The 17,508-nt window shown below is 35.9% G+C and overlaps 1 protein-coding gene across 1 annotated transcript in view; it reads right to left on the bottom strand.

Moving 5' to 3' along the window:
• Window positions 1-15,592, bottom strand: part of DACH2 (dachshund family transcription factor 2) — a 648,107-nt gene extending 632,515 nt beyond the window's left edge. The window contains exon 1 of the mRNA XM_057539119.1: window positions 14,923-15,592. Within this exon, the coding sequence (XP_057395102.1) occupies window positions 14,923-15,437 (515 nt within the window). The 5' untranslated portion in view covers window positions 15,438-15,592. The remainder of the gene's footprint in view (window positions 1-14,922) is intronic.
• Window positions 15,593-17,508: the final 1,916 nt, after the last annotated feature.

Raw genomic sequence — 17,508 nt, 5'->3', positions numbered from 1 at the left:
ACTCTAGCCTTTCCGGTTTTTTACCTCCTCTCCTCCAAAGATCTTGTTCTCTTTACTTCTGCCACTCATGCCCATGGCCATACCCTAAACATTGAGATTAGCAATAACTTCAACTCCTCCATATTCTTAATTTCAGGCATCCTACCCTCTGACTACCACCCCTTCTTTCTGGTTCACTCCTTCTAGTACTCCAACTCCAAAAATCCTTTGACCTCTTCTTGGAACCTCCAATTCATTGATACCACCATCCTTTCACTGTCTCTCACTTCCTTGAAATCCTCTTTTTTCCTTACCAGTTTAAAGTGTGTTGTCATTCATTATAATCACTTTTTGCATGAACCCTCAACTCTCTTGCACCCTCTGGCTTTGCTATACTCATATGACTTAGCAAAACCACAGTTCTTATTAAATCCAATTATTTGCATTCTTTGCATCAGGCTGATGCAGCTTTACATGGTGGAATTAAAACACACAGCCATAGTGACCATTTTGAATTTATGACCAAAAACCTCAATGGGCATTTAACGTTGCCTGGCAATCATACTAAACTTTAAGTAGTTTACTCTCCTACTCATAAAGATGGCTATTTTACATTTTCTCTTTCTCCTCAAATCTCCAAAACCTCCCTTCCAATCCTCATTCTTAACTAATGACTTGTTTCCCACTTCACTGAGCAAATTGAAACAATCAGAAGAGGACTCCCATGGAGTCCCAATACCAGTGCAACCAGAATCTCCACCATCTGTTAATGGAAATGCACTAACCTTGCTCCTACCTAAAGCCAATGCCTCTGCTTGTGCACTAGATCCTATCTGCTATCTCCTATTCAAGAATATCACTTCAGCAATACTCCTCTCTTTCATACAACATCATTTTCTAAATTTATACTGGATTATTCCTAATAGCACATGCTATAACCTCTTGATCCATTTCCCCCCTACTCTCAAGCTACTCTTTCCCACCTCCAGTTGTTTGCTCTCTTTGCAGCAAATCCCTGGAAAGAGTTGTCTATACTCTCTCTAATTCATCTCCTCTTAATAATCTTTCTTAAACATGTCACTCAGACTTTTCATTCTTATTATTCTGCCAAAACTACTCTCATAAAGCTCACCAATGACTGCAATTGCCATATCCAATGGCCAATGTTCAGTCCTCATGGTTTTTGGCTTATTAGCAGCATTTGATATGGTTGATCACTGCCTCCTTTTTGATACATTCTCTGTGCTTAGCTTTCGGGACACCATTCTCTCTTGGTTTTCCTCCTACCTCCTTGCATGCTCCTTCTCAGTCTTTTGTTGATTCCTCCTCTTTTCCCTGTTCTCTTTATGTTGGCGAGACCCAGAACTCAGTCCTTGAAACTCTCCTTTTTTCTATTTACAGTCACTCCTGTCCAAAATTTATATTTCCTGTTCAGGTATTTCTTCCAAACACCAGACTTACATCCAATGACTACATGTTTGCTGAAAAGGCTAAAATGTATCTAAAAACTAACACGTATAACACTGAACTCCTGAACTTTCTCCCCAAACCTGCTCCACCTACAGCCTTCCCCTTCAAAAATGATGGAAAATTCATCCTTCCAGTTGCTCAGACCAAAATCTTGGAGTTTTCTGTGACTCTTTTCTTTCTCTCATACTCAGTATCTAGTCCATCAGGAAGTTCTATGGGTTTTATTTTCAAAACTCACCCAGAATCTGACCAATTCTTACTATCTCTACTCTACCACAATGGTCTAAACCACCACCATCTCTCTCCTTATTCACTGCAGTAGCATCCTAACTGCTCCTAACCTTGCCCCACTTGAAGCCTGTTCTCAACCTAGCAGCCAGAGTGATCCTTTAGAAACCTAGGTCAAGTCATGTGATAGCTTTGCTCAAAACTCTGCAGTGACTCCCCATTTCATTCAAAGTCCTCAAAATGTCCTAAGAGGCCCTATATGACCCCCCAACATTACCACTGTGATCTTGTTCCTACTACTCTTCCCCTATAAGCATTGTAAGTTTCATATAACTATGGATGATGCTGATTTAGCATTGAGTGAAAAAAGTCTATATGAGATTAAGTGACCCCCAGAAGTATCAAGTTGTAAAGTGATCAGCCATCTGTTTACAAAAAATTTAGAAATTTCACAACAAAATTACAAAAATAGACTAAGGATTAGATTAAATGAGCTAATGTATATGAAAGTACTATATAAACTATAAACCAGTATATACATGTAAAGTTTTTTACTATTACACCTAGCTAGTAATTTTAAACTTCCAGACATATTTTCAGGCAGAAGGCATGAAGGAAATATTTAAACTTTACTGTACTTATTAAATACAAAAATGACAAAAATGCCACTTTGATGTTCTTTAATTCAAATTTTAATGTTCATTAAACAATCTTGAATGCAGTGGTTCAAATTACTCCCTAAAATGCAAACTTAGTTACTATTGAATACAATAAAAACTTCACACACATACCCAAAGGCAAAAATGTAACCCTTTTTAAAACACTCATACTCAACACGTGTTTCAAAAATGTGCTACGGCAAGCTAGAATCAGGCTAACAGACCAGTAATAGTAAGGCAACTTACAGAAGAAGTATAAATGGACACTGCATAAAATATTTTAGAAATTAATGTAACATTTACAAGTGTAGTAAAGGAATATTATTTTAGTGACAACACATATGCAAATGTTCTATTATGGTTTCAAATGCTACCATCTCACCGCAAATGGAATAACATTTTGCCTTTAGTGTTTTTATCTTTACTTATAGCTAATATTTTTTATCCTTTCTGTTCCTGCTCATGAATCTGCTTAAACTAACTACTGAAATAAAATGAATGCAATTAAAAGAGATCATTCAACAGCGCTATGGAAAGTACTTCATCAGTCCACATTATGCTGCCTTCCTCTAATCTATCATCTAGTTCCTGGTCCATTCAATATTTCCATGAGAAATATTTTCTCATCAAGTTTTCTTCACCCTTATTTAGCTTCATTCCGTTGTCCATGCACAAATGGAGCTACATCAATGCTAACATGAACCAAATTAGAGTCCTCCTCTCTTTAAAATCAAGAGCCTTCCTAATTGGACAGAAAACTTTAAATTATTGAGCTCCACTTCCCCTTCTTTGATGGGCACTTTTACATTTTTCCCACTAATACAGAAAAAGATCTAAAAAGTGGAATTTCTTGAGTTGTATTTACATTTAAAAACTGAGAGTCCCTGGGGGGGAAAAAACCAAAACAATACACAGAAGAGCAGTCATTCAATGGGACTAAACTGCAAAGAATAAGAAAAGCTTTAGACTGGCAGAATGGGGATTATGTAAACATCATACAACCTGATGAAAAAGAACATGCCCCTAAAATAGCAAAAACCTGTCAGTCTTCTAGTATGACGAGGACCAATCCAAAACAACTGGAAGTGCAAGAAAGCAGCTATGCCAAATGTACTTGCATCAGTTAAGCTCTGGAGCAGTTACTACCCTCTTCAGAGACCACAATGTTCAACATGTGCCCATCGTCAAAATGCCCACTCTTGCAGGACATGATCAGCATCAAGACTATAATGTTCCATTTTTTAAACTGCAAGTGGAATATCGGTTAAGTATCCCAATCATAAACACAACAAAAATCTGATTTAGTGCTATAATTATCAATGTGTTTTAACCCAAAAGCCATGATTCCTCTGATGTGAACGAATGTTTATTTAACTTATGGAAGATGGTTATTTAGGGGTCCTAAGCACAGGAAAGCATGTTAAAGTCAACAACTGGACTCATGCAGTTTGCCAGGTTTTGATCTGCTAATAGCTATAATGAGTACTGTATCCATTAAGTGGATAAGTCTTTCCATAGACAACATAAGAGTAAATTCAAGCAAAATATACTAATTTAGTTAAGCGCTAACTAACATGATCCAGTACACAGCTGTTAGCTATGACAAATAAGCTCTATGTCTGCTTATGCTTTGTTCACTTCAGATGTTTTCTACACGAAGCATTTAATTTCAGATTTAGTTCAACCTTAGCATGTTTCTTGGCTATCTCTCCTTCCCACCAGTGCATATTTATAAAATGTAAATACAATTTAATAGTAGAATGAAGTAAGCAAAATATATTTAGACAGGTAAAGGTACCATAAACATTTTCTAATGTACTGCAAAGCCTAATTAATGTTATTTTAATTTTCCATGATTTTACTCTTCCTTGCATTAATGTAGGTTGGCTGAGAGTTAACCATGTAACAATAAAACTCTACCTAGGTAATATGGAGATGAGACAAAAAAGAATTTGGATAGTTCTTAAGATCACTACTCTCCCCTTGAAAAGTAGCCTTGTACAGACTAATAGCAGGAACTTATTTAATATTTGTTGAAATGAAGTGACAAATGGGGTGAATGGGAAATATACAATATATACATATTATATATACGTATACACACACGATACACGTGTGTGTGTGTGTGTGTGTGTGTGTTCTAACTGGCTTATAAAATGAGACCAAAAATTTGTGTTCAATGCATAAAATGTACTACGCAGTAAATTTCTTTGTATGAATGAATTCCCCTTTTGTCTTCCTCAAATAAAAACCTAGATAGTACTCATAAACTTTTTTACAAAATACATTTAGAAGTTTAGCAGATCATATTCTATTTTCAAGGCAGCAAATTTAACATTAACATTAAACATTTAATTATACATGTTTGCAAGTAATCTTATTTTCCAGAGTTATTTATGTTTAAATGTAATACATGTAAGGGTCAATGTATTCTGAACAAATAAAAACAAATAACTTTTTCTCAGCTGCATTTTAATTTTTGGCACATAATATTGTATAGGACTATAACCAAAGCATATCAAGCTTGAGGATCTATTTAAAACTCTAACATAAATGAAAGCAAGCTTTTTTACATGGGGGAAAAAAACACATGTTTTTCTAATCCATAGTTGCACATTCTACTACAAAAGCATATGTCTCATAGAATGACTAATTTTATCAATTTTTAAGGACTCATATCCCTTGCAACAAATATATGTCAGAGAAAAGATATTAAAGTCAATTAACTACAGCCATTCTTAAGTGGAAATACCTGTTTTATTCCAAGCTGCTCGTGATGTATATTTTATTTATAACCTAAGTAATTCCCTACATTCATAAAACTAAAATATTTTATATATCAATAACTGACTATTTTTAGTTGGACCTTTCTGGTATAATTCTAAAGACTAAAAAAAAAATCTAGTGTTTACTGATATAACATATGAGGCAGATATGAGAAAGAAAATTTAAGAATTATTCAACACTGGATAAGGCAAAAATTTGTAACCTCAAAGATTTCACAATTTAACAAATATAAAAGGGGGGATATAAAATATAAAATATATAAAATATAAAATATAAAAGCTAAAGACAGCATGATTCTAGAATGTAAGCTCCATGAGAGAAGAGACTGCTTTGTTCACTCTCTTCACCTAGAACAAACACTGCCTGGCACCACAGAATATACTCTATACACACACGCATGCACACATACACACACACACAATTATGACAGATCTAATCATGAGAGATCAAAATTATTGTGAAGAAGTTTTTGTTTTATTTAAATTCTAATAATTAAGTGGATAGAATGAATTTTCCAAAAGTTTACAGATTAAAGACAATATCGCAACGAAGATATTCACTAGGGTCTAACTTATGTCCTCCAGAGAATTATTTCAGGTGAGCTCCTCTTGAGTTTTTATAATTAAACTTGCTTGGATTGAATTCAAGAGGGGAAACCATATCATAAAGCATCTCACCCTATTGTCTGTAGTATTATATAGAGCAAGTCTTCAGTGCCTGAATGTTTATTATCCTTTCAGAAGGATCAAGGCCTAACATATATATATATAATAACATTTTATGGATGGTCACATTAAAATTTTTATATCATTTCTGTGAATTTGGTGTGCTTTAATATGGCATTAAACTCAACTTTCTTAAAATAGGTACTGTGTAAATAGCACCTATGTATCCTACTACCAAAATCCATTAAGAGATAGTATAGTCTTACATGATAATTAAGTATGCATTTTAAAAAATGTTTTTATTTCAATAAAGCAGGGAGTCTCACAACTGATACATAATGTAGATAATGCATTAACAAATATAATAATAAAATAAATTTATCCAAATATTGTTTCTGATGATATTACTATACTTCTTAGGCAAAACAATTGAGAGACAGACTTCTTCCAAAATAACTAAAAGCTCAGAATCTAACATATTGCTGTAAGCTATAATGGTTATAACTGTTAATCCAATACACCTTTTATACAAACCCATAAACACATGAGTGGAAAAATAGCACAGATGTTCATCTCTAATGCAATTTCCATTCAATTTCCTAAGTGCGGTCCCTGTGTGCAAACTAGCTTAACATTATGTTTAGCTTGCAAATTCTTTTAATAAATAATGAATGCAATAAAAACTAGGAGATCAATGGCAAGCTGAGAAATCTTTAAAAAAAAGCCTTTTGTGTTCAGGCTGTTGCCCATTTCAAACTTTAATCCAGAGACAGATCAATATTACTTTTTTCTTTTTAACCCATCACATAAATAGCAGATAGACTAAATGTAGCCTAAATGCTGTTAGCAGCTAGCAGTTGCCAGCAGCCTGATAAGATCATTGGACACAATCGCAACTGAATGTTTTATACCTTAACATAAACACTACATTATACACTATTAACTTGTTTTAAAAAAAAAAAGGTTATAGAGCAATAAAAATACTGTGGTTCATTATTTTTTAAACTTTCCTGTACTATATACTTTTCCAGTAGTATAATTACAAAGTTTTCACCACTATTTGCTCTAATAAACTAAATAATTGTAATGGGTCAAAATAGTACATGTGTATGAATAGTTTCAACCTCAGGGGTCCTAGATGAAAGGAAATGTTACTCTTCAAAATTAATTACACTGGAAAGAACTAAGCTATTCCTTTAAATGGGGGGGGGATACTTCATGCAAATTTGTATTGCAATTGGATGTGTCTTGAGATTATCCAAGAAAAAAGTAAATCATTATACTTAAGTATTTCTCTTTCTATTCAGAAACTGTAGATAGAAGGGAGAAGAACCCTCTTCTTACTAACTCATTTTTCATAAACGTGCATTCACTGTTTGAAAAAAGATCAAGTCAACTGCCTGGTTTAGTGCTGACATCAAGTAGTATAAATCTAAATAGTTGAGAATCATTTTATGGTAGTAGGCTTGTTTTATTTATTAATTTTTGCCTATTAATAATATTAGAACATCTCCTATGGGTTTTCACTAAAAAAAAAAATCAAGAAGTCACACTTTCTTTAAAGATACATTTCACTTAAACATTCTAATTTCATATAATAGATTTTGATAGCTTTATATGTATATTTGTGAAAATTTTATGGCATGATTACAAATGGTTTTATAATGGAATTAAAATTTTAGGATTAGTGTCTTTTTATAATTGTATACTTTACATAACTACTTCTCAGCTTTTTTAAAGCACAGCAATTTGTGCAAAGAATGCTGATGAGAGGAATAAATGTGTGTGTGTGTCCATGATTGTATTCATTTAACAAATGTGAATTAGGTGCCTAATATGTGTACAATATCAGGCTTACTAAAGTTTTACAGTGAATATTACTGAAGTTAAAGATAACTCCTCAGAAATTATTATTACAAATCCAAGGTTTTGTTTTATGTAAAAAATTCAGTTTTATTTTAGGGATATCATTACAGGTAGCAATAAATATATCAGTTTGCTCTTTAGCTATATTATATCCAATTTTGCACAAAACAATATATATTATATCTTATAATCACATTCTCAGTAGAATAATTTCACCAATTCTAATATATAAATTTATCTTTAAAGAAGGATGTGGCAAGATCTCACCATGAAGACATTCCCATGCTTTAAGCAAAATTTGAAAAAAAAAAGTTAACTCTCGTCCATAACTTACTGAACTTCATTATAAACTTCTTTTTAAACTATACTGTAGATCATAGCATGAATCTTAAGCTTCCAAGATTAGCCTAACACTGGAGATAAAAATGTCCTGAAGAATTTGAGACCTCAACGGTATGAGTTAACAATGTTTCCTGTTTTCCTATTCTAATAAAGCTAACAGTAAAATTATGATGAAAGAATACTGTAAAGGCCTGCAAAGAGGAACTACCTCTGAAAGCTGATTTTTAAAAATATATATTCTCCAGAAAGTTAAACAAGAGAAAAACTGAATATCTTTTTTAAAATCTGTATTTTCAAACATCAGAGATTAACTGAAAAGTTATAACACTGACAACATTAAACTCAAAATACTTCACAACAATTAACAGAATTGTTTCTCTCCAAAAACCAAGCCAATGATGCCATGGATGAAATGAAACAAAGTATGATAGTGATGATATTTAATGCAGGTAGGTAATAAATTTCACTAGAGTTATAGAAGTTCCTTTTGGAGTTCATATGTTTTTCTATAGTCTAAGAAATTAAATTATAAAAGTAGCACTTACTGTTATTGAATGATTTGTAATTTACAAATAATTACCCAAAATATAAATAGCTGAGGCATACTAAAATGAAATAAACTTTTCTAAGATTTTCAGCACTGCAAAGTGAGGAAATGATAAATACACAATGCACAGGCTGTCTCCTTCTTACTAAGAAGAAATATTAAATCCTGAAGGAGTTCTAAATCCCTTGGTAAGAGTATATTGCAGCTGCATTAAGCCAACAAGAAGCTTATTAGTAAGGATTTAAAAACTAACACCCTTCTGTAATCAATTTGGATACAGCATTATTCTATTTATAGTGACACTTTCAATGTGTCCCAATCATATATTACTTATTCTCATTTTTCCTACCATGATTACATATTAATGTGGAGGCACTATTAAGCAGCTACACTATATTTAGCTTTTAAGATACTGATTTCCACCATTTTGGAAGAGTTAACATAGCATGAAAATTAAGAATCTTTCCCATGAAGAAACTTATGATTGGTTTGTTATTTTTCTCTGATTCCTAAATAAAATAAAATAAATTTAGTTGTTCTAGCAGAAAATGGAAAAAAGGATGCAGCCACTTTAAAAGCTTCAATCTCTTTGACATTGCTGGCAGTGTATGGGAACATTAATGCATCTGTCATGATAACAAGCTAAGAATAACATCTAGACATCAAACCGAGCAGAGAATCCATCTGAAGTGATTCATTCAGATCTGTCTCATTGATTTATTAAACACAGGGCAACATCTGCAGCCTCACAGAGCCGCTTGGTGAAATTAATGCAAGATCAATTCAAATGGAAAAAAGTGTAAAAGAGATAAATCAAAACACAATTTACATGCAGTTCCACAATCAGGCTTATTGGGTGCAAATGCTCGATTTCCCTTCCAAAGCAAATGTGTTTAAATGTTGTTTTATCTTTTTAGAATTGTGTGATCTGAAGTGACAGTGAAGAGTTTTGCAGGTTGAGATGGTGAAAGAGAAGAAAAGGAGGAAAAAAATGCTACCAAAGACCTTTTGAATATGCAACAAGAATATCATTAATACCTAATTGTTTTCCTTTTGGGGAAAGGTTTGATGTCCTTTCTCTGAAAACATGATCTTTTCAGTTTTAGTCAATTAGGGCAGTTTTAATGTATATTTGAGATGTATAGAGTGGATATATCTAAATCATTTGTTTCTTGAAATGCACCAGATAAAGTGCCACTGGAGATATAGATTGCCAACTGAAATATAATATATTATGATTAGGATTTCTCACAATTACATTTGCCAGCTGGAAGCACTTTTAAAACATCTAGAGATTTCATTAAGACAAAATAAGGTTGCTTAAGAAAGCAGCAAACAATTCAGACTTGATATTTTTTTTTATACAGTTATTTGGGATTTCCTGTATGAAACCAGCTAAAACATCAATGTCTGAAGACCATCACTTCCTAATTATTTATTGGCATTCATGTACTATACACTGAGGTTAATATCATATATAAATATCCAAAGATATTCTCTATCATACCATGCATCATTTCTTTAATATAATATCCCTCACCTAATAATGAGTGTTTGGGACAAATATGAAATCTAGCTAAAGTATTAGATTAAATACAAATATTGTTGGTTATACAGAAGTGTGCATTTAAAATGAATGTACACGTGGAAGTTCTGTGCACTGGCACATGACTAGATTGCTTTAATTATAATCTTGACATCATTCTCTAATAAAAGACTATGTGACTACTTTTAACAGATATGACTATCCCCTCGTTATCCCATGAATTAAAATGTCTGCATTTACTGCCCAGATTAATTTCTAGAACCTTTTATCGTTTCCGAAAATGTAAGTCATACAAAATATTAGCCCAGGAAAGTGATACAAGTTCTTCAAAAATTTGATTTTGCTTAACTTTACTATGAATGAAAACATCAATTTTCAAAGTAAATTGTTATTCTTTATGGATTATGAACTATATTCATCAAGTGTGAATACAAAGCCAAACTCATTGAATGCTTAAAATAATCATAGTTCTAGTACTTGAAAGCAGTAGTTTTAAATTGTTGTAAAAGTCAGTATAAGTCACAAAGAGTTATTCTAACATGGAAGCCCATTTATGTTCTGTTCACACAGTCAAAATAACAATAAACCACAACTGGACCATTTAAATTTTTACTTAAAAAAATGAACTCTAATAATTTGAATATATGTTGAATCATGTCTCTAAATGCATTAAAATGTTTTCTTAATCATACATTCTTGTTTCTTTAAGCATCCATTTAACTATATGTAAATGACTGAATAACATTTAATCAGTTGGTCCTCAAATGAAATTAAATGCTGATCATGAAATCTGACAATGTAACTTTTATATAGATAGGTAGATAAAGAGAGATAACACTAAAATGTATTGGCTGATTTTTCACATTTACTGAATACCAATTTTTAATTTTATATTTTACTGCCACATTAAACTTTGAAGAATTTAGTAAGGAAAATCCATTGCATAAGAGTGAGATTTTTAGACATTTGCTTTCTGACCTGCCTGCACTCTCTGATATTAAAACTCCAAGTTCTCTTGGACAAGAAGTAGAAAAAATAATCACGGTGCTTTATCTGCAAAAACAAAGATCTGAAACAAGGTAACAATTTTTCCTATTTGGTTTGGGTCTTTTTATCATTTCTTAATAACCCTCAAAATAATTTTCTTTACAATTAATTTCTAAAGCTAAAGGCATCAAGGAAAAATACTTATATAGCCCTCTGCAATTGCAGTGATGTAAAGCTTGACTTATTTAATAGAACAATGAATAGTCAAGAGTTTTAGTCTTTCTATTCTCTAGTAGCTGAGGCAGGTATTATTTTCCAACTTCTTTTCTGGGAAGACAACTTTGAATATTTTGATAATTAGCTAATAAAAGTAGTTAATGTAAGGCACTGACTGAGTTCTTTTTGTGGCTTTCAGTACTGTCAAAGAAACAATCATATATCTATTTTACTCATTCATTTTTCTTCAGTGTGCATTAATAAAAACGTGCCCTGAGCTAAATCAAAGTGCCACTTCGTGGCAACACCTTAAGGTCTTTGAAAATGACCAATTTGAAAATGGTCTATTTTGTGTGTTCTGGAATAGTGTAGGAAGCATTCCAAATTAAAATACCCTAAATCAGGACTTATACTCTTCCGCAGTTATCTGACAGAGAGGGGGAGAAATGTTTGTTATGTAGGAAAAGAAAATTGCCAATGACACCATTACAAATAGGCCTTCCATTCTACAATACACTATGGAAATTTATCCATCAGGAGATGAAGATGAATCTCTTTTCTCAAATAAGAATAGTATGTAGGAATTTCCACTCAGACTTTTTCCTTGCACTTTTCCCCCTTTTAGCTTAAAGTGCTAGGAAGTCATGAGTCCTGAAAGACAATCCTCTTTAGCCAAGTCTCCACTGGTACATCGCTCATCTTCTTTGGGCATCTCTATAAGCTCTTCTGATCCATCTTTCACTCCCTCTCATGGCATCATTCTGCTCACATCCTACATCTCTTTTCTCTTACTGGCTCTGTGTCTCATCTACCTTATTTTGTCTCTCTTGGGCCTCATTCCTATTTACATCCCTCACCTTTCTTTTCACTGAATAGAAAAGTCATAGAAATAATGTTTACTTAAATACTAATTTCACAATTTTATAAAATCATTCAGATGTTGGGAATGATTTAAAGCACACATATCTGTAAATAATGTTACCTCAAGTCATAAGGCATTCATTACAAGCATTATCATATGTTGTAGTTTTTTAACTATGTGATGATGAGGGCATTTTGCAACAAAATTTGGTAATGTTAATTAGGTTTTTTCCAGAAATTATGAGGGTTTGTTTACTACCTAGAAACTGCAATATATATGCTTCTAGTAGTTTTCCTCATCTTTATTTATAGATTGAATTCATAGAATATATTTCATAAATTTTTACAATTATATATTGCAACACTTGTAACACAATTATAGAAAATGCATGTAATAAATAAAATACTCATAAAGAAAAAAATGCCATAGGAAGCACATGCATCATATCTCAAATATATTTCTTCTTACATTTTTAATATTTCTCTATCACCTTTATACGTGCACATACACAAAAGCAATCTAAACTCCAAAAAAAGTTGGCATTGTAAATGCTGTGATAAGGATTAAATAAAACTTAACTGAATAAAAATAATAACCTAAAAACACATCATATAACAGGGTCCAAAAATAGTATAAGAACACTTGCCTCTGGATACAGAGAAATTTATCATTTTTTCCTTCAGTAAGTAGCTCTAATAAAAATTAAAGTTTTTATTTACAGAGGAAAGCATCAAAATCACATTAAAATACTAATCTTTTTTTTTAATGAAAGTCATAGATTTTGCTCAAGGGTGTGTAAATTAATTATTAAAGAAGGTAGAATTTCCTATGTGTAATCATTGTCCCTCTTTAAGAGTGGGCATTTGTAAGAGAGAGAAGAGGGAAGGGAGAAAGGAGGAGAAGGAGGAGAAAAAGAAGATAGGGAGGAGGAGGAGGAGGAGAGAAGATAGGCTTTCAGGTCTGCGATTGTTTAAATCTTTTCAAATGACAACAAATACACTAGATGGCCCTCATCTGAAGTCCCTGGTAACCCTCTGAGTTTGTGTATTCGTAGGGTGCTTTGTGGTCAAAATAAAATTTCCTTTCTACTCTTAAAACCTATATTTGCTTATTTTATTGAGGGAGCAGTTATCCTTTGTGTTTTAAGACCATCCATCTTCCTTAAGAAAATGTGATCTAATAAACCAGGTTTTTAAGCCCCAGATATGAATCAGGTAGGAGTTCTCATATGAACATGTTTCTGTTTAATTGCTAGAACACAGGAGAACACTGCTCAAAGGGAAAAAAAGAAAAACAAAAGGTTCCCTTGTAAGTTCTGTACCATTATCTGATTGTAGCAGTCAGCAACAGTTTGTCTACAAGTTGCCAGTATACTTCAACTATACATAGTAATTTGGATTTTACAACAGATGTGACAACTGAGTTAGTTTTGGTTCATAAACCCAGAGATCTTATGATCTAAAGTTGTACTGTAAGAAAGTCTACCTCTGCAGAAGTTTTCTGCAAAATGATCAACAGCAGTGCTATTTTACAACAAAACCCTTTGCCCCTTTTAGCCTGGTGATGGTGGTTTGGTTTGTATGCTAATCACATCTGCCAAATGTGTACTTTCCTAACAGATATTAACAGACTGCAGATGGAATAAATACTAAGAAGACTAATTTACAGGTCTTTAAAAAAATCAAATAATCTTTGAATATAGTTTTCTTTTTTTAAAAAACTCAGAAACATTGAATAAAATTTGCTTATGGACATATGCAAATGGATATTTGTTCTATAATGTATTTCTAAGCTGTGATATGAAGGAGGTACACTTACAACCAGAGAAGCTGGCCATCATCATTTATGGAATCCTCTCTTTGGGGGAATGGGATCTTCCAACTGTTTGCCTGGGGGGAAGAGCTGAAAGCATCCTCTCTGGAAAACCTGCCAACTTTTACTCCGATCCCCAACCCGGTCCCAGCCCCAGCGTTCATGCCCCACATTGCCCTCTGCAGATGACCCAAAGGGACGATCCCAGGAAAGTGACATCTGTCATCGTTCTTTAAAAAAAAAAAAAAAAAAAAAAGGCTCCATCGACTTTCCTGTATCGTGTACGGGGAAGCTTTGCGCAGCAGGCGTGAGCACTTGTCCTCACGCTCTCTCTCTCTCTCTCTCTCTCTGTCTCTCTCTCTCTCACACACACACCCAGACACACACACACCATCACCATCACCGCCACCACACACCAACGCACTCTCACAACAAACACACAGGATGGGGAACGAATCACCCTCTGGGATGGATTCTAGACTTCCGACCCTCTGCATCCCCCAAATGCTGTGTTCTGGATTGCCAGCTTAGGAGCCCAGTTTACAGCTCAGCCAGCCCACTCCTCCAGAAAGCCCTTGGTGTCCGTGTTCAGGAGAAAAACCTATCCGACCCGTACGGCCACAAAAGAGCAGGAAAGAAAACCAAATAGAGAAATTAACAAATAACCACAAGCAGCCAGAAAGCCATGCAAGGTATGGGAGAAAGGCTGGAAACTTTCAGTACAGGACCGCAAACTGAAGTTTGTGCGGGATTTTCTTAGACCCAAGCCCTGCCACTGAGCTCAGACTAGAAGGGACAGGCAGTTAATGAGTCCTTCCAGTCCTCTTTCCCCACCGTCTTACACCGTGAAGAGTAGAGCAAGCTAGTTAAGACTCACTCTCTACAAAGTTGGATGAGAATGAGACATGCAAAAGAGGGCAAAGGGGGAAGAGCGAGCCAAGAAACGAGTATCTCACCTGGCATTGGTGCAATCGGTGAACAAAGTTTCAAAGTCTTTCCTGGTGATGAGTTTGCAGCGGTTGACCCCGGGCTGGATGGCCCCCAGCCCGCGGAGGATCCGGACCTGCTCGACAGTACACACCACCGGAGATATGTCCAGTCTCTTCAGCTTGGTGTACACCGTATGCAACCCTCCCACCAGGTGCTTGAGAAAGAGATCAAAGACTTGAGGCAGGCAGATCAGTTCCTGGCCATCCATCAGGAACGAAGCTACCTTCACCCCATGCATGTCGACCATCCTGCACTCGTTGGTGTTGGTGTTGCCGCTGCCTCCGCTGGCACTACCGACCCCGCCACCCCCCGCGCTGCCGCTGTGGTTATTAGCCATGAAACTGTTGATCATATTGGGGGTGAGACGAGGAGGCTCTCCAGGGGTCGAGTACAGGGGTTCGGCCCGAAATAAGCCCCCCGCGACGCCCGTGCCGCTGGAAGTTGCAGAGATCACCTGAGGTGCGGAGACGGCCATGGTCATTCAGTCTCAAATCGTTGGTCTTCAGGCCTTCGCTTTCTTACCCTGTCTCTTCTAGGTCTCCTCCTACTCTCTCCCTCACTCTCTCGCTCTCTCTCTGGCGCGCTTTCGCTTGCTCCGAACTGTTTGCAATTCTACAGTAGCTAGGCTCACGCTCACCCACCACCCAGCAAACCATAAGCGGCCCAGACCAGTGGCGGCCCGAAACCCCACCCCCACCACACCCCCTCCCGAGACTGGCAGCGCCCCCCAGCCAATGGGTCCCAACCCCTCGGCTTCCGAGCGCGCCGAATGGCTGCCGCCCACGAGGAGGTGGAGACTCCTGGCCTGCCTCCCGACTACCTGAGGCAGTTCAGGGCCAGCGGGTGAATGGGGATGGAGCCCGAGAAGGGGGCGGTGTGGTGCCTCTGCTTCATGCCTAGCAGTCTGACGAGAGAACGTCCAATTATTACGCAGAGCTCTCAAAGTGGCCTAGGATACGAACTCCTCCCCTCCGCGCCCCAAGAGTGTCGAGGTGGGAACACAAAGGGGGATTCCAGACTCTGCCTCGCCCCAATCTGTTGCCACCCCGCACCCGGGTTCAGTCGAGGAAAGAGAGGTGGCAGCTCCAATTACATTTGCACATTGCTCCCAAACTCTGCGGGAGCTAAGAAATGGCTTCGCCCAGCTTCCAAGAAGATGAGTCCAGTAAGTTCAGAAGTAAACAGTCAGCCTTTCTCCAGCCCATCTAGCGCGCTTGGTGTAAGTTCTCCCACATCCAGTGCACAGAGGAACCAGCGTCCAATATCGCACTCAAATCACAGTCGCGGGTTGCTAACCCGCTCCTATGCACTGACAATCAGCAGGCACAGCGAGCCTGTGAACACTTTGGAAACAGGCAGAGACTTGGTTTTTGGGTGGCGGACGGACGCCTCTTTTTACGGAACTTCCGCCACTATCCTGGAACAGACTCGGCTTTCTGTGTCGCCATCCCTTAGTTTCAGGATTGCCCTGTCCCATCCTCGGCTAAAATTGATAAGAAAAGTTCCTTTATGTCTCAAGACAGTCATTACAGAATATAAGAGAAGAGCCAGGGTTTGTGCTCTTTAATATTGCATTTTCTTCCCTCGTCTGTGGGCTTGGATGGTTCAGTGATTAGAGCTCCACGTCCTGAAGTGTAGCTCAAGATTCCTCCTTCCCCACTTGTCAAGTGCCCTCAAACGCACTGTAAGAGCCCATAATAAGCAAAATGTCTAGGCAAGGTATGTTCCAGGGAAAAGGCATGGTCTTTTCCACACATCACATGGTGGTTAGATCACTAGCAAAGTTGTGTGAAGACTCCTTGTCGACCTTTCAATTCTTTGAAATCAAGGTATTTCCTTTCCTGTGCTCCTCTCCTCTAGAGGCTGTTATTCAGAAAGTGAAATCCATGCTTTTGCTTCCTTACAAAACGTTATCAATGATACAGCTAAGACAACGTCTCCAATACTCTTACAGAATGTAAATAATTTTAGGAACTTACTGAATTTTACTCAGATCTCCTTGTACTTAGCAGTATCAAAGAGTAGGAATAAGTGGGCTTTTTTTTTTCCCTCCCTTAGTAAGACATAAATGTCCTAAATTGGATTTTTCAGCCTCTCCCTTCAACATCTTTTCTCCTTTTATCATTTCATCAACCAAGTAGTAAGAACTATCCTTTGAGTCACTTTAAAGTTTCAATTTTTAATTGTATGGAGTCAAAATGCTAAGAAGTTATGATGATAGTTGCTTTTGGAATAATGGTGAAAAGCGACTCTAACATAATAGACTGTAATGGGTGCAGCCACAAAAGGCATTGAATTGTTCTTGCTAGTTTGCTACTGTTGTGGAAAGAAAATAAGAAGGAACAAAAAAGGACAATTGAGAAAGATTATCAGAAAGATTATCAGATTATTCTGAAAAGTAGAGATTTTCAGAAAAGAATAGGAAAGCACTAATAGAAATGTTGGTATTTACCAGGTTTTTTTAAAGATAAATCCCAAATTGTGTTCAACAAGTGTTTTGACAGAAATGTCTATTAAGCTGTATGCTGAAATAACTCAACTTTGATAACTGT

This window comes from Balaenoptera acutorostrata, chromosome X (genome assembly GCF_949987535.1).
Source record: "Balaenoptera acutorostrata chromosome X, mBalAcu1.1, whole genome shotgun sequence".
Taxonomy (NCBI): Eukaryota; Metazoa; Chordata; class Mammalia; order Artiodactyla; family Balaenopteridae; genus Balaenoptera; species Balaenoptera acutorostrata.
This window is presented reverse-complemented; position numbering and strand designations above follow the sequence as displayed.